General features: G+C 44.5%; 1 protein-coding gene across 1 annotated transcript in view; it reads left to right on the forward strand.

Annotated features, from left to right (window-relative positions):
* SLC12A4 (solute carrier family 12 member 4) overlaps window positions 1-23,581 on the forward strand; it is a 74,332-nt gene that overhangs the window by 10,344 nt on the left and 40,407 nt on the right. Inside the window, exon 2 of the mRNA XM_039503153.1 lies at window positions 23,487-23,581. Within this exon, the coding sequence (XP_039359087.1) occupies window positions 23,487-23,581 (95 nt within the window). The remainder of the gene's footprint in view (window positions 1-23,486) is intronic.

Raw genomic sequence — 23,581 nt, forward strand, 5'->3', positions numbered from 1 at the left:
TCCGTCCTGTTTTTAATGTTTAGGATTTTTCTAGTATTCAATTAAAACACTATGGCTCCGTTTCAGACAAGAATATATTTTAATCTTCTAGCTTGCAATGTCACTTTTTCTCAGTTAAATAACTTGCCTTTGCAAATATTTACAGTATAGAGGTCTTGGTGTATGAGGCTTTTCTTTCGCTATCAGATTAACTGTAGGAAACAAAAAAATCCTCTCAATTGGTGTCTGAATTTATAATTTGTAAATTCTACATTCCTAACTCCTTAAGAGTATGCATTTGTACTCAGTATAAAAAAAAAATTGGGGAAACTTTTTAAAGATGTTCCCGTGACTGTTACATCACCTGTAAATTGTCTGTTATAACCTTATTTCTGTATGTTTTCTGGTTAATACATTTTTCATTATAATTTAAGCACTATTGGCAGCTGTTGAGGACTAAGTTCAACTTCCCTGTTGAAGAGGATAAGGAATCTTCATAGTAGTCCAAACAGCCATATTTACTTATTCTACAAATGCTTTATTGGCTGTATAGACGAGTCCTCAAGTGATTTTTGTATGAAAAATAGCAGCAACACTACAAAGGCCAGCATGCTATGGGAAGGGGTTTGTTATACAGAATATCATAAGTAAGAGAATCTCTTGCCAGGTGTGTGAAACTGCTTCCAATCACTAGCCCATTTACATGAATCTATCAGACTACACTTTATAAATGTGCGTAAAATACAACGTTAAATTGGGCATACATTTTTTGTATAGTTTTTATCTTGCATACTTCAGAATCTTTTACACATGTGCTAATCTTTCTGCCTCACAATTAATCCCAGTTGTTATGGAACTAAATCACAAAAGAGCAACAGCAGGAACAACAAAAGCTTCAGTTTCTTAGAGATGGGCAGCTCTTTAACATCCAAGTACCAAACTTTGCACTTTGCGGTAGTCGCTCAGATGGACTGTGGTTTTGACTCCTTTCAAGCCAATTACCAAAAAAGAAGTCTACAGCATCTTGAGCACGGATACCCTAGAGAGTTTCTCTAATGTAGCCGCTCTAAGAGAGCTCTCTCCGCTCCAGCTCCCGTGAGCGGAAGAAGCTATGTCGGTGGGAGAAGCTCTCCCATCCACATAGCACTGTCCACACGGGTGCTTATGTTGGTGTAACTTATGTCACTCGGGGGTGATTTTTATTCACCCCCCTGAGCAACATAATTTATGCAGATAAAGCTGTAGTATGCACATAGCCTTAGAGCTCTCTGCTGCAATGTTGTTGCTAATGGTAGGTGTGCCGTGGGGAAAAAATGTTGTTATAATAATGCATTTCTCCTCCCCCTGGCATGAAAAGATTATTCTGTCGATCCTACAAGAGAACATTCTTCCAGAGTGAATATGTTTGACTTTAAGTATTTCTGCTCCCAGGCTGTTCACAGACTGTGTTCTTTATCAGGTTTGGTACATGTTAGTGGATTTTGTGGATATTACTATCACAGTTCAGGGCAACTGCACCTGTGTTTCCCCTCATTGGTTCAGCAAGGACCCTCACTCTCAGGCTTTCAGCTCCTCAACTGTTGGCTTTCTTGGGTGAAGACCCTCATCTTACTCCCTTCTGACTGGGCTACTTCCCAGCTGCACAGTTCCCTGCCTTCACTGTGTTATTCCCCGCAGAGACAGGCAGCTTACTTTCTTTTCAGAGGTGGTTAATAGGTGTAATTGCTCCAGTTATATGTTACCACACAGTTCTTTCTGTGTAAGCCTCTTTTATTCTTAAGGTAAAAGCACTACAGAGAAAACATTACAATCAATGAAAGAAGCAGCATGCCTGCTAATAAGCTTACTAGACACCATCTCAACATAGGCTCTGGAAGGAGCAGTCCTTCAGCACCCTAACCACAGGGGTTTCCTTTGTAGTCACAAGTTCATCACAGCTTCAGCTCAGAACTAGCAGTCAGTCTTTGGGGCCTCAGTAGGCCCAGTCCTTCCAATCCTACTCTAAGGATTGGGGTGCTCCATGGACCAGGGATACTGTCCATTGCTAGGTCAGGAAGAAGGCACGGAGCCATTTTAAAACCAGGCTGTTTATCCAAAACTCCTTTTAGGCTCTTGGTCACTGGAGAATCCAGTTTGAACCAAACCGCCTTCGTGTGTGTGTGTGTGTGTGTGTGTGTGTGTGTGTGTGTGTACAAAGCACGGATAACAGAGGAAATATATTAGCATCCCCCTCCTCCCAGAGAAGGGAGATAAAATTGTACGTGTGTTGTTGTGGAATTTTAATACAGTGGACCCCCTGATTCAGTAAGGCTTAACTTTATTGAATTAAGTTCATTCAGGATATCGCAGGCGACTGTTATATCTACTATTTATCAATATAATTCTGTAAGCGGCAGAATGATAATCTGTTCTCTCGTGGACTTCATTATCTACCCTGATTTCCATACTGGAAGTTTGTCTTTATATTTTTTGTATATTGATATTGGTCTATATTTGTAGGGTATTCTTTTAGTAACAGACACCTAATTCAGTGGATTATGGCCCCTGCTGTGTGGTAGGGGTTTAACTTTTGTAACTGTGACCAGTGTGGGGCTTGGAAGTGCCAACCAACCTTTTCCCTGTAACCCTGTGTGTCATTGTACGCCTTCCTTGAAGGACAGCTGCCTAGAACAGTCTGAGGAATCCATTTCCATGGAAATATTTGGCACTACAAAATGTTATGCTGAGTTTCTGATGATCTTTTAATCATTGTTCTGCTCTGTATGCCCACAGGCATATATTTGCTTGGCCGGCAGAGTGGAAAATTAAGTGGTAGTAGCCTTAAGAGTTTTTGCCTGGATGTATAGGAAAGGATTTTCTTTTTGGTACCACTTGCAGGATTCTGAGGTCCTTGCTTTACTTAAAAGCTATTAGAATCATAGAATCATAAAATCTCAGGGTTGGAAGGGACCTCAGGAGGTTATCTAGTCCAACCCCCTGCTCAAAGCAGGATCAAACCCAACTAAATCATCCCAGCCAGGGCTTTGTCAAGCCTGACCTTAAAAACCTCTAAGGAAGGAGATTCCACCACCTCCCTAGGTAACCCATTCCAGTGCTTCACCACTCTACTAGTGAAAAAGTTTTTCCTAATGTCCAACCTAAACCTCCCCCTCTGCAACTTGAGACCATTACTCCTTGTTCTGTCATCTTCTACCACTGAGAACAGTCTAGATCCATCCTCTTTGGAACCCCCTTTCAGGTAGTTGAAAGCAGCTATCAAATCCCCCCTCATTCTTCTCTTCTGCAGGCTAAACAATCTCAGTTCCCTCAGCCTCTCCTCGTAAGTCATGTGCTCCAGCCCCCTAATCATTTTTGTTTCCCTCCGCTGGACTCTCTCCAATTTATTCACATCCTTCTTGTAGTGTGGGGCCCAAAACTGGACACAGTACTCCAAATGAGGCCTCACCAGTGCTGAATAGAGGGGAATGATCACATCCCTCGATCTGCTGGAAATGCCCCTACTTATACAACCCAAAATGCCATTAGCCTTCTTGGCAACAAGGGCACACTGTTGACTCATATTCAACTTTTCGGCCACTGTAACCCCTAGGTCCCTTTCTGCAGAACTGCTGCCCAGCCATTCGGTCCCTAGTCTATAGCAGTGCATGGGATTCTTCCGTCCTAAATGCAGGACTCTGCACTTGTCCTTGTTGAACCTCATCATATTTCTTTTGGCCTAATCCTCTAATTTGTCTAGGTCCCTCTGTATCCTATCCCTACCCTCCAGCGTATCAACCACTCCTCCCAGTTTAGTGTCATCTGCAAACTTGCTAAGGGTGCAGTCCACACCATCCTCCAGATCGTTAATGAAGATATTGAATAAAACCGGTTCCAGCACCGACCCTTGGGGCACTCCACTTGATACCGGCTGCCAACTAGACATGGAACCATTGATCACTACCCGTTGAGCCCGACCATCTAGCCAGTTTTCTATCCACCTTACTGTCCATTCATCCAGCCCAGACTTCTTTAACTTGCTGGCAAGAATACTGTGGGAGACTGTATCAAAAGCTTTGCTAAAGTCCAGAAATAGCACATCCACTGCTTTCCCCTCATCCACAGAGCCGGTTATCTCATCATAGAAGGCTATTAGGTTAGTCAGGCATGACTTGCCCTTGGTGAATCCATGCTGACTGTTCCTGATCACTTCCCCTCCTTTAAGTGGTTCAGAATTGATTCCTTGAGGACCTGTTCCATGATTTTTCCAGGGACTGAGGTGAGACTGACTGGCCTGTAGTTCCCTGGATCTTCCTTCTTCCCTTTTTTAAAGATGGGCACTACATTAGCTTTTTTCCAGTCATCCGGGACCTCCCCCGATCGCCATGATTTTTCAAAGATAATGGCCAATGGCTCTGCAATCTCATCGGCCAACTCCTTTAGCACCCTCGGATGCAGCGCATCCGGCCCCATGGACTTGTGCTCGTCTAGCTTTTCTAAATAGTCCCGAACTACTACTTTCTCCACAGAGAGCTGGTCACCTCCTCCCCATACCGTGCTGCAGAGTGCAGCTGTCTGGGAGCTGACCTTGTCTGTGAAGACAGAGGCAAAAAAAGCATTGAGTACACTAGCTTTCTCCACATCCTCTGTCACTAGGTTCCCTCCCTCATTCAGCAAGGGGCCCACACTTTCCTTGACTTTCTTCTTGTTGCTAACATACCTGAAGAAACCCTTCTTGTTACTCCTAACATCTCCGGCTAGCTGCAACTCCAAGTGTGATTTGGCCTTCCTAATTTTACTCCTGCATGCCTGAGCAATACTTTTATACTCCTCCCTGGTTATTTGTCCAATCTTCCACTTCTTGTAAGCTGTTTTTTTGTGTTTAAGATGAGCAAGGATTTCACTGTTAAGCCAAGCTGGTCGCCTGCCATATTTACTTTTCTTCCTACACATCGGGATGGTTTGTTCCTGCAACCTCAATAAGGATTCTTTAAAATACAGCCAGCTTTCCTCAACTCCTTTCCCCGTCATGTTATTCTCCCAGGGGACCTTGCCCATCAGTTCCCTGAGGGAGTCGAAGTCTGCTTTTCTGAAGTCCAGGGTCTCTGTTCTACTGCTCTCCTTTCTTCCTTGTATCAGGATCCTGAACTCGACCATCTCATGGTCACTGCCTCCCAGGTTCCCATCCACTATTGCTTCCTCTACTATTTCTTCCCTACAGTTGCATTTGTCTCCAGATTGTTCCAAAGTTGCTTAGATTGATAGCCATGCTAAGTTGTACACGCACCTCAAGGAGCTTAGTGTGCTCATTACTGCATGATGTCTGAACTAGTGGTGAGCATTTGTCACCATTGTCACACTTGTATACTATTATGTACTATTATAGGAATGAGGAGAAATAGTGTTGTAGCTATTCGGCAAATGCTGAATTTTTACCAGTGATGGCTGTACTAATATGGATGTGACAAGAAGGATGGTCTGGTGATTAGGGCACTAATTTGGGACTCCAGACACCCTGCTCTACCACAGTTGTGCTGAGCTATGCAGGGTCCATGCTTCTGCCAAAAGAGATGGTGGAGACCAAAAAGCAGTGTGTGGAATTCTGGGAATTTTTAAAAGGTGTGGAAATTACGGGATGCGGAAAGCATTATGGGATGGAGAAAGTGGAGTGGTGGGAACTTGATTATAACTCTCAGAAATCCCTGGGCAAATCACTGGTATCCCACAAAGCACTGCAAAAATGTCCCACAAGGCATTGAGCTGGACGGCAGTGTGGTTCACACTGGGATGCCTTCCCATGATGCATCGGATTTTACCTCGATGCAAGCACTCAAGTATGCACATGCCCAAGTGATATACAAAGGTCAGCAGCTGAACACCGACGTAACTGGCGTTGACAGAACTTTGTGTTGTTGACGTGGCCTCAGATGTTAACGCAGCTTAGCAACCTGTGTTTAAAATACAACTTTTTTCCCAATGAAGACAAGGCCCTTGGTCCTCAGTTCCTCATCTCTGAAATGGGGATAATAGAGTTTTTCTAACACTTAGAGGTATTGAAGATAAATCCTTTAGCAAAAGATAGAATCCAGACACCTCAGTCTTATGGTTTTGTACTGCTGCCCATCACCATAGTATCAGAGCAGCTTCAGTGTAAATTCAGTCGTAAGAGTGAAGTGGATTTTACAGAGTCTCCAGCATTTCTGCTATTTTAAGGGGGGAAAAAAATCTCTGCTGGGAGAGTGGGAGGCATAGAGTTTGTATTTTGGGTCTTATTCCTTTTTTTCTGTTGGTGGGGGTTTATTAGTTAAAAGGGGGTGTCAGTGCTGAGTGCCATTCTTATGGTGGAAAGGATTTTTTGAGGATGAGAGTTTTGCTGTGTTTCCTAAACACGGCTAGACTCTGGATTTGCCTGATTGCCTCTAGGAATTTGTTCTATAGTTGCGTCCCCTCCATCGAGAATGCTTTATCCCCAGCTCTCACATACTTTGTCCTGGGCTTGGTGATGTGCATTGTTTCAGAGGAGTGCAGCTGTTGTGTTGGGTCACAGATCAAATTTTAGTCTTCAGTTTAATTGGGCTTGATCCATTAATTGCTTTGAAAACTAGGACTGAAGTTGACTGGGAGAGTTTCTGTAGTAGTGGGGGGCCATATAAATACCTCTGATAAATAGATGAAACAGATATGTGTTTAAATAATACAGCATATTCGTTCTGCTGACTGCTTTTGTAACGCCAACAGACCCCAGTCGTCGGCAGGCAGGATTGAACCCGGGACCTCTGGAGCTTAGTGCATGAGCCTCTACTGCATGAGCTAAAAAGCAACAGGATCTTAGCTAAGGCTGTAGAGCAGACTCATTAATCTCTAAGTGGTCTCGGTGCCACTAGATGGGACAGAACACCACACCCAGGTGGTGTGTGGGTTACACGTTAGCGTCCCTTTTTTCACAGATGAAAGAAGTCAGACTTTCCCCCTACAAACTTGCTGCCAGTCTCCATCTTTTTGCAGTCCCTACTTACAGCCCAGTACTTTTTCTTATTCATTTTTTATTAAGCAGGTCCTGTGTATGAGAAGTTATTTAATTAGGGCATCAGACATTGTCTGAGAAAATATGTCTTCACGGGAGTCAGATCATTGTAATTTTGCCTTTCATCTCCATTTCAAAGGCAAAAAGATTCTTATTACACGCCATTTGAAGTAGTTTGTTTTGCTGAACTCCGGTAACTCTCCGAGAAGGCAGACTTGTTGAGGCTTGCTATTGCATACTTTAAATTGCTGATTGCCACAGTCAGAAACAAATTTTATACCTAGGAGCCACACACTTTCATAGCAGCCCCACCTTGTGCTGAGATTCTGTCTGTGCTCCCAAGCTAAACAGCCTTGAACTTGGTCTCTGTATGCCAAGACCATTTCTGTGGAAACTCAGGGTGTTGCCCAGGTAATCAATGGATCATTACTAAACCAGGCCTCAAAATACTGCGCTCTGCTGGTACCATCTCTCAGAGAGACACAATGCTTATGTGCATTAAAGATACTGCTGTACCTTTTGTTTTTCATAAGGCACTCCACTAGCCCCCTCAAATTCAAATCTGGTAATTCTGTCTTTCAAATGCCTTCTTTGCCTTCTAGTCTATTAACTTTCTGGCCTAGATTATCACTTAGGGTGTGTCTACATTGCCACTTTCAGCGCTAAAGCTTTTGTTGTTCAGGGCTGTGAAAAACACCCCCCCCCGAGCTACAAAAATTTTAGCGCTGAAAAGCGCCAGTATAGACAGCCCTTTATCGCCGGGAAAGCTACCACCATCCTTCGGGGTGGGGTTTTTTTTATCGCTGGGAGAGCTCTCCCCCAGTGACAAAGCGTGTCTACACTGCCCACGTCACAGTGCTGCCGTGGCTGTGTGCTAAATAGCTGTTGTTTAACTCCAGCTGTGGCCTTCATTTAAAACGGTGCGTGAAATCATCCCTGTATAGCTTGTACATGAGTTTAAATTTGAAAAGACCTTTGGGATAAATACTGTTCCTGTGACAAAAAGCCCCACCCCAATTATAAAGTTACGCTACCCTAGCCACAGGCATCCATTGCTAAAGGGGTGCAGCTTTGTCTTGAGAACCAGGCGCTCCTCTGAAGATGGAAGAGCTAGCAAGGGCCTAAAATGACCAGCCCGGTGGTAGAAACCTCAGCATTTAAACTGATACTGACCATGTGCAGAGAGAGAAAGCGAATAGTAATAAATCATGGGTGCGCATCAGTTGGAGCAGTAGCCGTTCCACTTGTCCTCTGTAGGGCTCATATATTTACAAGTCAATCTGATAGCTTAATTAAAAAAAAACCAAACAAACAAAAAGAAACCTTCCCTCGATTGTCCTGGCTGGATTAATCTTATTCAAACCAAATTACTATTAATTTATCCTGCGTTGGGGATGCTTCCCTGGTGGTTTGTGTGGAATGGTTTAGGATTAGAGCCACTACGTAAACGTGAACTGTTATTTGAGTGCTGGGGGTGTGCTTAAGATTGCACAGAACACAGAGGAAGACATGATCCCTGCCCCAAAGAATTTATAATCTGAATTTGGTGAGCTGGACCTGCTTTCTGTGGTGCACATGGAATATGGTGTTCTTCCCTCTGGACCTTTTTTGCTAATTATGGAGTGCTCCCTGCAGTTTCCCTTTAGCTTGGCTGGCTACAGTGAACAATCTTTTCTAGATGTTAATTGGCACAAAATGTAACAAGGATTAGGTAAAACAATTTTTTCCCCTTCGGAGGAATAGTGGTGAGCAGCTACTCCATTGTCCAATTTATATAACCGGATTGTGAATCTGAGGTTACTCATGGGTTTGGGGTGTTTTTTGGGTCATATAAAAGGGAAAAAAACAGACAGCTTGGGGAAAGACTGAAACAATTTTATTTAAAATTTTTTAACACCTGGTTCTACTATGATGGGGAATACATTTTTCTGATTGGAAATCATAGAATCATAGAACTGGAAAGGACCTCGAGAGGTCATCTAGTCCAGTCCCCTGCACTCGTGGCAGGACTAATTATCTAGACCAGGGGTAGGCAAACTTTTTGGCCCGAGGGCCACATTTGGGTGGAGAAATTGTATGCAGGGCCATGAATATAGGGCTGGGGAAGGGGGTTTGGGTGCAGGAGGGAGTGTGGGGTGTGGGGCGGGGTGTGGTGTGGTGTGCAGGAAGGGGCTCAGGGCAAGGGGTTGGGGTGCGGCATGGGGCTCAGGGCAGGGGATTGGGGTGCAGGAACAGTGTGGGGTGCACCAGGGGGCTCAGGGCAGGGATTGGGGTGCAGGAACAGTGTGGGGTGCGGCATGCGGCTCAGGGAAGGGGATTGGGGTGCAGGAACAGTGTGGGGTGTGGCAGGGGGCTCAGGGCACTGGGTTGGGGTGCAGGAGAGGGTGCAGAGTGCGAGAGGGGTATGGCAGGGGGATCAAGGCAGGGGATTTGGGTGTGGGGTGCAGGAGGGGTTTGGGATGCGGGCTTTGGCCCGGCATTGCTTACCTCGAGCGGCTCTGGGGTGGCAGCAGCGCACAGCGGGGCTAAGGCAGGCTCCCTGCCTGCCCTGGCCCCGCACCGCTCCCAGAAGTGGTCAGCATGTCCGGCAGTGGCTCCTGGGGTGGGGTAGGCGGCTCTGTCGCGTGCTGCCCTCGCCTGTGGGTACCACCCCCAAAGCTCCCATTGGCCACGGTTCCCCATTTCTGGCCAATGGGAGGTGCGGGGGGTGGTGCTTGCAGGCGAGGGCAGCGCACATAGTCCTCTGCCCCTTCTCCCCCAGGGGCCGCAGGGACGTGGTTCCCGGCCACTTCCAGGAGTGGCGCGGGGCCAGGGCAGGTAGGGAGCCTGCCTTAGCCCTGCTGCACCACGGGGCTGGCAATCCTGTGGGCCAGACTGAAAGCCCTGACGGGCTGGATCCAGCCTGCGGGCCGTAGTTTGCCCTCCCCTGATCTAGACCATTTCTGACAGGTGTTTGTCTAACCTGCTCTTAAAAATCTCCAATGATGGAGATTCCACAATCTCTCCAGGCAATTTATTCCAGTGCTTAACCACCTTGACGGGAAATTTTTCCTAATGTCCAACCTAAACCTCCTTTGCTGCAATTTAAACCCATCGCTTCTTGTCCTATCCTCAGAGGTTAAGAAAAACAAATTTTCTTCCTCCTCTTTGTAACAACCTTTTACATACTTGAAAACTGTTATCATGTCCCCTCTCAGTCTTCTCTTTTCCAGACTAAACAAACCCATGTTTTTTCAATCTTCCCTCATAGGTTGTGTTTTCTAGACCTTTAATCATTTTTGTTCCCTTCATTCCTCTCATTGTTAAATATTTCTACCTTCAGCTTCTAGGCATGGGATGTTATAAACTACCCTGCTGAACCATCCCTGAAAAATAGGGCAATATAATACATTGGGGCATAACCGATGGTGCTACTGACTTCAGGGCCATCCGGATTTCAAGGTGCAAGGCTGGAGAGGAAAACCTGTCGCTCAAGTGTGGGGAGGGATTTATGTGATGAAACAGAGCTGGTACTTAAAACTTATCTCTTCCCTATGCTTAAAGCTTAAATTATGCATAGGCACTGTCTCTCTCACTTAAGGATTGAATTTTGTCTTGTCTTTAATGGTTCTCCACTAGGATTTCCCAGGAAAAGAGACTTCTCCAATATTTGTAAAGTCATGATGGACTCCAGAGTTCATTTTTGCCAGAGGAAGATGGTAGGCAGTTGGGATTTTAGTAACAGCATTTTCAGTAAGTTAGTGACATTTATATAGTTTGTCTCTGTTGAAAGGATTATCGTTTTAGGACCATATCAATGTCTGCTTAGTCTTCCCGGGAGAAAGCATATTGCTTTATGAACCAAATCAATTCTGTGCAGTGCAGCAGCCAGCAGTCTCTGTGACCCTGGCAATAGTGAACAGTTCCTTTGGAAGTACAGTATTACTTGTTTCAGTTGTTCTGGTCCTTCAGGGCTGCATAAAAAAGCATGTGCTGATTAAATGTTGTCTGAAGAACAGAGAAGAATGGTAAACCAAATGACAGAAAATGGCAAAGAATTACTGCTAAGGGGTAAGTATAGCACGTTGATATTAATACTATAAAGGGGTGCAGTGCTCTGAAGGCATCAGTGTGGCTTATTTATGAGGAGTAAAATAGAGGGACTTGTTGAATCACTAATTGCAAACATTTCAATGGCTAAATCACTTGAGTTGTGCAGTTCTCATTGTCGTTGCTATGGCTGTGAAGGTATTATCGCAGTCTTGCAAAATACTGGGAAAAGTGGATTCTGTGATTTCATAGGGCTGGTGTTACACCTGCATACTAAACAAACCATACAAAAAATCTTAAGGAATATTGAACTGGGAATTGCACTTTATATATTTCAAAACATATTAGTGGCTCATTTTTAAACAGTATTTCATTTGTAAATATTTGGTTTGTTTGTACTAAATCCTTTTCAGATGCAAAAGCTGTTGTTATTGGCCATAAGTTATTTTTACATGTTTTATATGCAGTGTCATGTGCAAATTGAGCTGTTCTTAATCAACCTTTATTTTTCCAGGTAAAATCCATTAAGTACAAAGCCTTGGGTATAGTGGTGACCCAGCATTGAGATGGACAGCATTATATTGTAGGCTAAAAGATGTGGTGAACAAGTTTGTCTGTTTAAAATATCTATAAATGTTAATAGCTTGGTTTTTCTACTGGGCTTTAAGCTGTCATGGTTGATGGAGACATATCTGTGCTAATGATGTACAAGAGTAAATGTATCAGTGCAACCTCTGGAATTCAATTCTGTGTTTAAAGTACAATGTGATCCCTTATGCATGCTGAAAAGCAGCTTGGGTAGAGATCAGAGATCCCAGGCCGAAGTCTACCCTACCTTACACCCCGTACAGTCCCCCTCGGTGCATGGGGTATAATCCAGGACAGATTTGGCTTCTCCCTGTGACCATGTCTTAAAATAGAGGCTAAACCCGGAGTAGCAGTCAACATTTCCTCAGCAGCTCCTCCCTCAACCTTCTCCTTCAGTGAAATGGGTTCTGAAGTCCAAGATGGTGAGCTGTTGCTAAACTCAGAATGGCTTCTTTTTCCCTCTGCAGTCACGTCACTGTCAGTACTTATCTCAGTGTGTGTATATAAAATAAAGTTGTATTCTGTCAGATAAAATCACGTTTTTATTTCCTGCTATTCAAAATTTGAGATGTATTTAATGTAGTGATTAAAAAAAAAAGTATTAAACCCTTCAGTATGCTAGACTTCAACAGGAGTCTTTGATCTGTGGAGCCTACAGAGATGAATCACCAAAAGGTTGACTGCCTTAAGATGTAACTTACCGTAATTTACATTTATCAATTCTGAAAAAATATAAACAGGTTAAAATCTAATCTTACAGCCTTGGTAACTGTTTTTATATTTTTAAAGAAAAATGCCTCTGACAATTTAATTATTGATCAAAATGCAGTTGAAGCAAAAAGAAATCAATATGCCTCATCAGATTTGTGACATAAGCTGCCTATGGAGATAGTGTAAATGTGTTATAGCCAGAAACTTGTATTATGTAAAACATTTTAATGCAAACATTATTCACTGTTGTCTAGAGAGAACCAACCATGTTTTTCTAATAGGTTCTAAATTCTGTTGTCTTATAATTTAGTCACCTTGGAATCTTATTTAAATAATTGGATTATGATTTCTTTTGCTGTGGGTTTGCTATTCCAATCTTAAATTTGCAGGCAACGTACTTGTACTCTCTGCAGGCAGAGTATTGAAACCACAAAGGTTTGGTTTTATAACTGCTTTCGCATTTGCATATGTTTGCGTCTAAGTGATACTCCTATCTACGTTTGTATATGTAGACACTCTAGCTCTGTGTCTAATGACTAGTACAGGGGTTCTCGAACTTCATTGCACTGCGACTCCCTTCTGACAACAAAAATTACTACAGGACCCCAGGAGGGGGGACTGAAGCTTGAGCCCGCCCAAGCCCTGCTGCCCTGGGTGGGGGGGCCAAAGCCAAAGCCCGAGGGCGTCAGCCCCAGGCAGGGGGCCTGTAACCTGAGCCCCGCCACCAGGGCTGAAGCTGTTGGGCTCGGGCTTTGGCCTCAGACCTCAGCAAGTCTAATGCCAGCCCTGGTGACCCCTTAAAACAGGGTCGCAACCCACTTTGGGTTCCTGACCCACAGTTTGAGAACCGCGGGACTAGTATAACTGGTATAACTCTGAACAGTAGGGCATGCTGGTCCCTGGTATGCAGCCTGTCTTATGAAGGTGTCTCAGTAGACAGTGCGTGTCAGTAAGGGAGTCCGCACAAGCAAAGCATGATCACAAATAAGGCATTTGGTTTTGTGTTTCTGGAGAAATAAGTTTGTATTTGATGGATGGGTAGGCTACCCAGGGCCGTCCCTAGCCATTCTGGGGCCCTACGCAGGCCCTCCTCCCCTGCTGAGAGGGCTGGCCCCAGGCCTCTGCAGGGGGGGCTGGCTTGGGGGGCAGAGGGGAATTGCCCCCCAGAACTTACGGTGGCACGGCTGGGGCTGGGTCGCTTCACTTCCCGCCGCTGGTGAGCGCAAGCCCAACCCTGCTGCAGTCCACAGGGGAGTGGGGGCAGGGCTGGGGTAGAGCAGGGGCGGGGGCTTTGGGGAAGAGGTGGAGTGGGGGTGGAGCAGGGGTGGGAAGAGGCGGAGCAGGGGCTGGAGCAGCACGCAGCTGCGTAGGGCACCAGGAATTTAGTGTCCCAAATTTCCTGGTGCCCTACGTAGCTGCGTACTTTGCGTATGGGTAGGGATGGCCCCGAGGCTACCACTGAATTTCTGATGGTCTAGTAAGTTGTATCCTTGACAGTCACCAAGACCTAAATAAAAAGACTGTTAAAACTTTATACAAGAGAGCCTCTTGTGTTGCAAAAATGTCATTATCTCCAAAACTCTTCAGTTTATTCCAAACTTTTAAAATTAATTCTTCTCTGGACTAAGACAGGGTGTGTGAAATTTGAGGTAGAACTGTTGGGCAGGAGAAGGTTAAAACAAGGCCTAAAATTAGTGGACGCTAGCTTCTAAATTGTCCCTTCTTATTGAAACTAGAGGTAGCTATTGCTGCTGGCTAGGACAAGTGTGTCACGCACTCCGAGCGGACAGCTGTCAGTCACTAGTGCAGACATGAGTTCCCCATCTTGCGCCTGGAATCTACATATGCAGTCATCACACACTGTAGACTGTAGGAAGTTGCCTTATCTGGTGAGTTCGGAAGGGACTCCTTGTAATTATGACATTAGAAGCTTTGCTGAGCTTGTCTTAGCCTGAGAAGCATGTGTCTGGACTTGTCTACACTACAGAGCCTTTGCTGGTATATCTGTGCCAGCAGAGGCCCTTAGTGGAGATGCTGCAGAAGCTGACAGGAGTAGTTCTGCCAACATAGCTGCACCACCTATGACGTTAGCTAAGATGACAGAAGCACTCTGTAGTGAGCATAGTTGTGTCTACACTGGGGGTATAGCTGTGTCAGGTAGGGTACACTGGTATAGGAGTGTGTGAAACCCAGGGAACTCTTGATGCAAACTGACAGAGGGCACAGGGAGTTTTACAGGGATCTCCTGGCTCAGATATGTGCATAGTAATTCACCAAAGAGTGAGGTCTGTACTGAGAGACAGTAGCCCGCCGGTTGTCATAATTGTGATGTGTATATAAGGCTGATATTTAAGAAGCTATGTGTATATACTGAAAACTCTGTTCTTAAGGAAGGGCAGATCACCAGGAGGTGATGTGCCTTGGACGGGTCCCTTTCAGGCAGGGGGTAACAGATGCTTATTTCCTTGTCTAGTCATTGTGTATTGTCTGCTTCACGGTGGTGGTCTATTTACATATTGAGCCTGATGCTAATCAAAAGGTTGTGAAATTGACAAAAGAGGGATGCCACAGGAAAAAAAATATTATCAGTGTGTCCAGTTGGACAAAGGACTGTGCTGATATATCTGAGGGTACCAACAGACACTCTGCATCTTCCACTGACAGGGCGACTTGTCTCATAAACAGAAGATCACAGACAAGCCTGGCTGCAAAATGCTGAAAGGACTTTGGGTGAGCATTATTCTGTAAGACAGGGAAGCATCTAGTTAAGTAAGTCTAGGTTCTAGAATGTGTGTTATGATTTTATTTTATATGTAACCATTTGTTTCCAATATTTTTACTTGCTATTACTTGAATCCCTGTACTTTGTTAAATAATTTTTTTACTCATCTTCACTGTGAACATTTCTAAGCAGTGTGTGTTAAGTGAAGTGGTGATCTGAGGTGTAACTGGTAAGCTGGCACATACTGCTCCTTTGGGAACAGCTGATCTGTGAGTATTCAGTGGACCAGAAGCTGGACACTCCAGGGAGCTGCTCGTGGGTAGGAGTGTGCCTATTGCTAACCCGTAGAAAGAGAGCGGGGCCTGCGCAGACCTAGAGGGGAGTGCTTGTGTTGTCTGTGGATAGTGGAGTTGGGGAGCTGATCCCCTGGCAGGCACAGCAAGGCTTCCTCATGCTAAGGACAGGTGGCACGGAGGTGCCTCAATCCTGGGTACCCTGGGAAGCGTCATAGTGTGATTTCCCCCTCCCCTTCTAACTGACCTAGCTGTGCTGGCAAAACTTTGTAGTTTAGAGAGAGCCTGGAGTGTCGGTTCCTTTTGATGGAAATTGAGTGCAGGGCCGCCCAGAGGATTCAGGGGGCCTGGGATCTTCGGCGGCAGGGGCTCCCGCTGCCGAATTGCCACCAAAGACCTGGCACTTCAGTGGTGGGTCCCGGAGCGGAAGGACCCCCCCACCGCCGAATTGCCGCTGAAGACCCGGAGTGGAAGAAACTCCGGGGCCCCGGGCCCCGTGAGAGTTTTCTGGGGCCCCCGGAGCAAGTGAAGGACCCTGCTCCAGAGGCCCCGAAAAACTCTTGTGGGGGCCCCTGTGGGGCCTGGGGCAAATTGCCTCACTTCCCCCCCTCGCCTCCCCGGAGGCCCTGATTGAATGAGTGCCTGGGTCAGCTGGTCATGTCCAAATCATAGGACTTTTTAAGGACTTACACAGGCCGAAATTGGCAAACCTCTGAACAGAGCCTTGCATATAGGGTGACCAGATGTTCCTATTTTATAGGGACAGTCCCAATATTTGAGGCATTTTCTTTTATAGGCACCTATTACCCCCCAGCCCCTGTGCCGATTTTTCACAGTTGCTGTCTAGTCACCCTACTTGCATAACAAACTGTTATCACACAGTATATCTACCTAAGACTGAATGCTTGTTCACACCCTTAACAAAAAAAAGTATCATGTGGTGATGCCTGTGTTAATGCTAAGATATATTTCATGCTTCAGAATGTGAGCTGCTTCCATGTGGGGCTGAGAAAGGAATTTCTCTGAACTGCTTTCCTATCCCACATGTACAGAGTTGGGTTTTTTGGCTGTATTAGGTATTTCCCATTAACAGAGGCAAGGTAGTGGACTAATGCTCTATTCCGGTATGGCAAATACTGTGAAAATTACTTTGCATTGTACATTAGAAAATTACTCTACAAATGTATTTGATTCTTGTTTCATAGAGGAAATGGGGTCAGTTTACATGGTCTTACTCAGGCCATTGGAAGCAAGCAAAAACCAGATAAAATGAGATCATTTTGGTGTTGTGGTTTAGAACACATCTAAAATGTGCAGATTGCTCAGGAAGAGTTGTTATGCTGAAAGTGATTTTGGTCCACTGATGCATCTAACAGAGCAATGCAGTACTCCCAGTGAGAGTATAACAAATACATGAAACTGTCTCTCCGCAGCAGCCAAATCTAACTATTGATGGAGGTTAAAATAGGATGTCCTTGCAGTGAACTTGACTGTAAACCTCTTAGCTTTTGGTTACTATCCGGGAAGTGTGCAGTGTTTGAGAGAGGGCTGAGGTGGGACCAAAAGTGTGGCTAGCCATTGGATGAATGGAAGAATACAGTTCAGAGGCCCATTTATAACTTACACAATCAGTAATTCGTGACTTCTGCATGCTCTTTCAAGGGATTGGAGCAAATGCTGTATACATGAAGAAGACAGTGATCCAGATGTGGTTTTGCTATACCCTCCTAATTTTGCGGAAGGCGGGCATCACGTGCTATTTCTGGCTGATTATGCTAGATATTTCTGATGACGTCGGAAGTGTAGCCACCCCAAATGCTAATAATGTGATGAAACGTAAACTTTCAGCCTATTATTGATGCACTAATCTCCTGAGTGAGGTCCAGGGAGAAGGGGAGGGAATGATTTTTCCACTTTCGTTTGGAGAAACCCAGGTTGGGGGTAAGAGTGTTGGAAAAGAGTGATGAGAGGCCTGAAGGACTGAAGAGGGTAAAATAATTTGTCACTTGTTGGGTTCATACTTAATCTAATTTACATAAAATTAAAACGATCAATCACATGATTTTTATAGATAAAACGTGCGCAGGCATCTCTACAGAAAGCATTAGAAATATTCCCAGATATATTAAAAATGAACCCATATCCCATTAAGCGGATATTTCTGACAGTAGCATTGTTGCAGCTACAAGGGAAACACAAAATCTGTTTGTTGCATTTGCAGTTGCAGACCCTGAAGCTTCAAGCAGCAAAGGTACAGTTAAAAAAATTATCTACTAGCTCATTTTTAAAACTTCCAATCTACCGGAGCAACCCTAGAACATAAATAATCAAGACAATTTCAGTACTGCCTGAGACAAAGCTATAACAACTGCCTGAGAGAACAATAATCTCTTACAGCATAGTCCAAAATCTTGAGGAACTAGGTGGGGCAGTATTTTTATTACAATTACCCTTCACCACTGCAGACTGTCTGAAAACTGGCTTAAATAACAAGTGTGGTGAGTGGGTGGTTCTTTGAGACTAGTCTCCAGTAGACACTTTCCTATATTTAATAAGTCAAGAAACAGCTCATTTCAGCTTGACACTCTGTTGCCAGACCGGGTGTTCTTATGGAATCTTGGGATATTTTGTCTTCGCGTAAAGCCCAGCTCCTGTAGAGGTGTGATTATGTGAGAACCTTTCACATTTTAAAAAAAATGAACATTTCTAGTCCTCCAGGTGGTGGTAGAAATCTTGTAAACATAGACCTTGGAAACTCAAACCCCAGAGGCAAATAAAACTGATTTTGAAGCCAGAGATTTTAAACAATAATCTCGTACTGTTTTTTAGGCATGACCCATGAGTTTTGAATGGTTGGGGTTTGCAATAAGGTAGTCTGCTCAGGAGAGTGCAGTTAAAGGAGTCCAGAAGCTGTTGCTGGTTAAAATTTCAGTACATTGGCAGAACCGTAAAAAGGAACATGCACGGCTTCTGTGCTTGCTTCAAAACCACTATAATTAAACTAGCCCATTTAAAAGATGATTTGGGGAACTTGTATGCTAACAAATTACAGGAAACCTACCTGGCATTACCATCCTCATTTAGGAGAGCTCTAAAATGACTTATTCAACCATTCTGACTTAAATTATTACACTCCTCCCCGCTCCCCTCAAGTGGTGATTTACTTGTGGTCTTGATTGTGTACATCTTAGAAATTAGGAGGCCCTGTTAAATGGCTAGCTCCACTGACTACACCAACTTCTCGGGTTGAAAGAACCCTGGGGTCTTGAAACACAGTTCCAATTTAATGCACGTCTGACAACCAATAGTTAAAGTACAGCTTTGAATGTACGCCCCTGGAGAACAGGCTATACTTTGGTTACATCAGAACTAAATTATTTTACCTCCAGAAATCTGGGGGCTTCAAAGACCCTAATCCTGCACGGTTTTTATCCAAGGCTATTTAAACTCATATAGGGTCAACCGTCATCACAGCCTGAATCTTTTGCATTTTTGGTGGCAGCAAGCAGGGTGCTGCTACTTCATGATCAGGAGTTGGGAGGTTTGAGGGGAACCGAGGCCCCTCCTCTCCCGGTTTCCAGCCCAGGGCCCTGTGGATTGCAGCTGTCTATAGTGCCTCTGTAACAGCTGCATGATGAGCTACACTCCTCTCCTCTCTACCTCCATGGCCTCCTCCCAAACTTTTTTTTCACCACACCCACACCTGTCTGTGTCACACTCTCTTTGCTGGCCTTAGGCCTGGTCTAGGGGGGGGGGGGGGGGGTAAACAAGTTGCACAAGTTCAGCTCAGATGTCGTAGCTGAACTCAAACTACCTAGTTTGAACTACTCACACTCCCAGATGATGCGGATCTCCGTCCCGCTGCCTCGCCCTCGCCGCCGCCACCGCTGGTGGTGGTGGAGTTCCGGTCAATGGGCGTTGCGTTTTCGAGTATTGATATATATTAGATGATATATGATATATCGAACTCGGACAGCGAAAACGCCCACCGCAGGCACGTAGCGGTAGTATAGTAGGTAGCCTTAGTCCTCACCTCTCACTCAGCACCTCCTCTCTCTCCTCTCTTGCTCCTCCTCCCAGCCCTCCTTCCTCTTCCTCTCTCTCCCCTGGCTCCTCTCGCCTTTTTTACCAGGTGCCCTTGATTGGCTGCCTGCCTTTTGGCTGCTGGTTCTAATCAGCCTGTCCTCCTATCCTGAATTGAACAGGAAAACTCTCAGCCCCAGTGAAGTGTATCAGCCAGTGACTTCAGCCCAGACCACTGGTCCTTCATGGATAGGTATCAGATAAAATGTTGCCATTCAAACAGTTCTAAACAGATAATAGTTGCTTTATTTTTAAAACATTTCAAATGATCAAGCTCTATAGCCAAGTAACCATGTAAAAACACTGTTGTGTGGGGCCCTCAGTAAATAGTTCAATATAGACGGATGGGAATCTATTTTTGTAGCCTGCATTCTCCACCCCAAAATGAACTACAACTTTTCTATGGCTTTTCAGAAATGCTAGTTAACTATTTCTGCAGGACTTGGGATATAGTGGTAATAGACTTGTTGTTAATGTAGGGTCTCTTTACTTGAAGGCTTCCAAAAAAGTCTTATGTACTGTGTGTGTATTGTAAATAAATCTGGTAGTACTGCTTCTTAAAGTTGCTCAACACTTCTTATAAAGAAAGCCCTGTCTTCAGTTGTTCATATCTTTGCCAAACTTCAACAATTTGGGCTGAAATTTTCCATGCTGAGTGACTACCTCAGTTGGGATTTTTCTGAAAATTTCAGCCAAAACAGTTGAGCTGTTTGTGAAAATAAGGCTAGTGACAAAATGTTGTGCCCATATTAAAAAAAATCAGATGACATTTTCTTTGAAAAGCCTCTGGTGCCCCCAAAGCTTTAGAGCAGGGATTTGAACTTGCTGGGGGGTGGGTGGCTTTTTGCCAGGAATGTGCCCTGTGCTATTCCCTTGAAAATATGCCCATTTTTTTAACCTTTAGAAAAATCTTTTTTTTTTTTAAACACATGCTCAGCTTTTACACCTGCACTTCTTAGATTTTTAGCAGCCGCATTCCCTGAAGATTCTGTCTGCATTGGGCATACCTTGAGCTAAACAGGACTTTCCCTGCAATTGAGCTGTTACAGGCTCTACTGGGTCTGGAAACCTGAACTGACAGAAGAGAGGCTATCTCCTGTGCTCTCAACCTGAATGCAAAGGAGACAAGTTAGATCTAAGGTGGGTGGGAGTAGATTGGAGTGGAAACTGCGACTGGAGGGTGGTGGGCTAGGAGAGGGAAAATTGGATGGGGAGTGGAGATGGGGGGAGACGGGCTGAGAACCAATGAAGTGGAAGGGAAGACAGCTCTGACTAGAAGTTGGGGTAGAGGGGGAGAACTGGGACTGGCTGGGTAAAGAGAGTGGGATAAAGAGCTGAGGATGACGGGAGATTAGGACTGGGAGCCAGTGGGGATATGTTTATGTTTCAACTGGAGGCCCGAGTTGTGGGGAGAGATGGCTAGTGTGAGGAGTTGGGAGTGATGGTGGTGACATTAGAAATAGCTGGGGCAGGGAAGAGATGGGACTGGGGCAGGCACCGGTTGGAGGGCTCAAGGCAGAAGGTGGTCGTGGAGGTGTGAAAAGAGCAGAAGAGTTTGGGTCTACTAGAGCACACACCCTTCCAGAGCCTGGAATGGAACTCAAGATTCTTGCCGGCAAATCTGTGAAACCAGCTGGCAAAGTTTATCATCAACTTTTCGTGCTGGTCCACATAGAGGATGACAACATACTACTGCTACCAGTAACGCCATTAGCTCAAGTGGCAGAGGTCTGTCTGCTGGATCTGAAGGTTCCAGTGTTCCTGATGAACCTTGTGGCGGTTCATATGATGGCACCTGTTGAACTCTAGACTTAATTCCAGCAGAAAAGGGCCACCCAGTCAGTTATTTTTAGTGGATAAAACAAACTGCTTTGCCTATATCTGGATATCATTTTGCTAGTTGTTTTGCTTTTACTAACCAAAACAAGTGGACACACAATGTCTCTCTACTTTACAGCAAACCAGCTGCACTTTTTTCCAAACCCTTCCCCTGATGAGAATGGTGCTGAAATAACAAGATATGAACTGATTCTTTTTGCTATAACAATTATCCAACTAAACATGTTGAATGTTTAAACACCCTTGAAAGCATGTGATGCTGCACACAGATAGGAGCCTTCTATTTAGCTTGCCAACCACTTATCCAATTGGGTTTATTTTTGTAATTTTTGTGAAACGCGTCCAGGTTTCATAATATCAAAACAGATACCTTCACTTATGTAGTGCGAATTCAGCAGAGGCTAAGTCAGTTGATTTAAATTGATTTAACCACAGTTGAATTAGTTGTAAGGTCTAATTCTGAAGAAATGTTTTCAACCTCTCAATCTTCTGCTTTTTCTTACAAATTCAACAGACAATTCGCTCTTTTAACTTGTAGGAGATGGTCTTTGATATTCTTTCACTTTCTTTAGTAGTTTAGTTTTTTTAAATTAGTGACTAGAACAGTGGTTCCCAAACTTGTTCCATCGCTTGTGCAGGGAAAGCCCCTGGCGGGCTGGGCCGGTTTGTTTACCTGCCGCATCCGCAGGTTTGGCCGGTGGCTCTCAGTACTGGCTGCCGCTTCCAGCAGCTCCCATTGGCCTGGAGCCGTGATTGGCTGAACCTGCGGATGTGGCAGGTACACAAACCGGCCTGGCCTGCCAGGGGCTTTCCTCGCACAAGTGGCAGAACAAGTTTGGGAACCACTGGACTAGAATATCTTTTAGATTATATTTGTTTTCTTTTAGGGACATGAACCTGTGAAACACCTATGCCTTGTGTATTGGACCTGTGAAACACATGGAATGCAGTTCAGAGTGCTAAAGAAAAGATGTGAATTTAAGAAATGCTGATCACCTACAGCTCCAATGGTAGCTGCAGAGGCTGAGAATTTCTGAAAACCTGAACCATTGCTCTGTTGTGCAGAATATCACATCATTTTATGCTGCAGTGCACTTAAAAAGTTTTAATACTGAAACTATTTTAAAACTTTCTTAGGTCCTCTGTGCTGTGATACATTTTCGTTCATGTTGTACGTATATAAAAGCTATGAATTGTTTGTTGTACAGCACCCAAATGTGCTCTTAAGTTTAGACTCTTAAGAAGAGTCTTTATCCCAAAAAGCCTGTAATTTTATATGAACAAAAACAACATGAGGGGAAAGGGATTAGTGCAGCGGTGGGCAGCCTGGGGCCTGCACGCAGCCCGTCAGGGTAATCCGTTGGCGGGCCGCAAGACAGTTTGTTTACGTTCCCGGCCAATGGGAGCTGTGGGAAGCAGTGGCCAGCACGTTCCTGCAGCCTGTGTCACTTCCCACAGCTCCCATTCACCGGGAACGGTGAACTGCGGCCACTGGGAGCTGCAGGTGGTCATGTGTGCAGACAGTCAATGCAGGCAAATTGTCCCGCGGCCTGCCAGCGGATTACCCTGATGGGCCGCAGGTTGTCCACCGCTGGTTTGGTGCAACCGAAAAAGTGCATATTTACTTACAGAATTTAGAGTTTGCAATAAAATAGAAGGAAAATACTCGTTAGTTGACATGGTGTTATCTTAACTAGCCTGCAACAGTGCTTACTAAATATTTTTTGAATCAGCCCGATTAGATGTATCTAATTTGTTTGTGTACTTATTGCTTAAGCAGAAAATCGTGTTACAAATCAGCAATATTCTCTAACTGTGAATGCTCTCAGGAACTGTCTTTTCTGATTTATCATAATACTTTACTTAAAAAAAAAAAAAAGTAAAAAAGGAAACTGTCAAGGTTATTAGGTCCAAGACATCATCTTGGCAGTGGTCCCACCTGTAAACTTCCCCTTGAGGCAGTTTTGTATTACTCCTTGTCTTTTTAAAAAAAGATTACTTTCAACACTGAAAGCAATATCAATGACGGTTTCAATTTCTCTGTGTCATGGTAAATCAAACATAACCAACACAGTTATGCCATTTTAAAATTATATGCTGAACAAAAATTGGGATTTAAAAAATTGAATAGAACAGCTTATTAAAATTGAATAGAACAGTCTTCCTTGGGGAGTTGAGATGCTCCTCAGATTTTACCTCCATTCCAAACTTACCAAAAACTCCTACTTTATTCTCTCTGCAGGTCATGGCAACCATAAAGAAAACAGTCCTTTTCTCAACAGTTTGGAAGCTGGCAAGGGAAGTGATTATTATGACAGAAACTTGGCCTTGTTTGAG

Source organism: Mauremys reevesii, linkage group 16, assembly GCF_016161935.1.
Source record: "Mauremys reevesii isolate NIE-2019 linkage group 16, ASM1616193v1, whole genome shotgun sequence".
NCBI classification, from domain to species: Eukaryota; Metazoa; Chordata; order Testudines; family Geoemydidae; genus Mauremys; species Mauremys reevesii.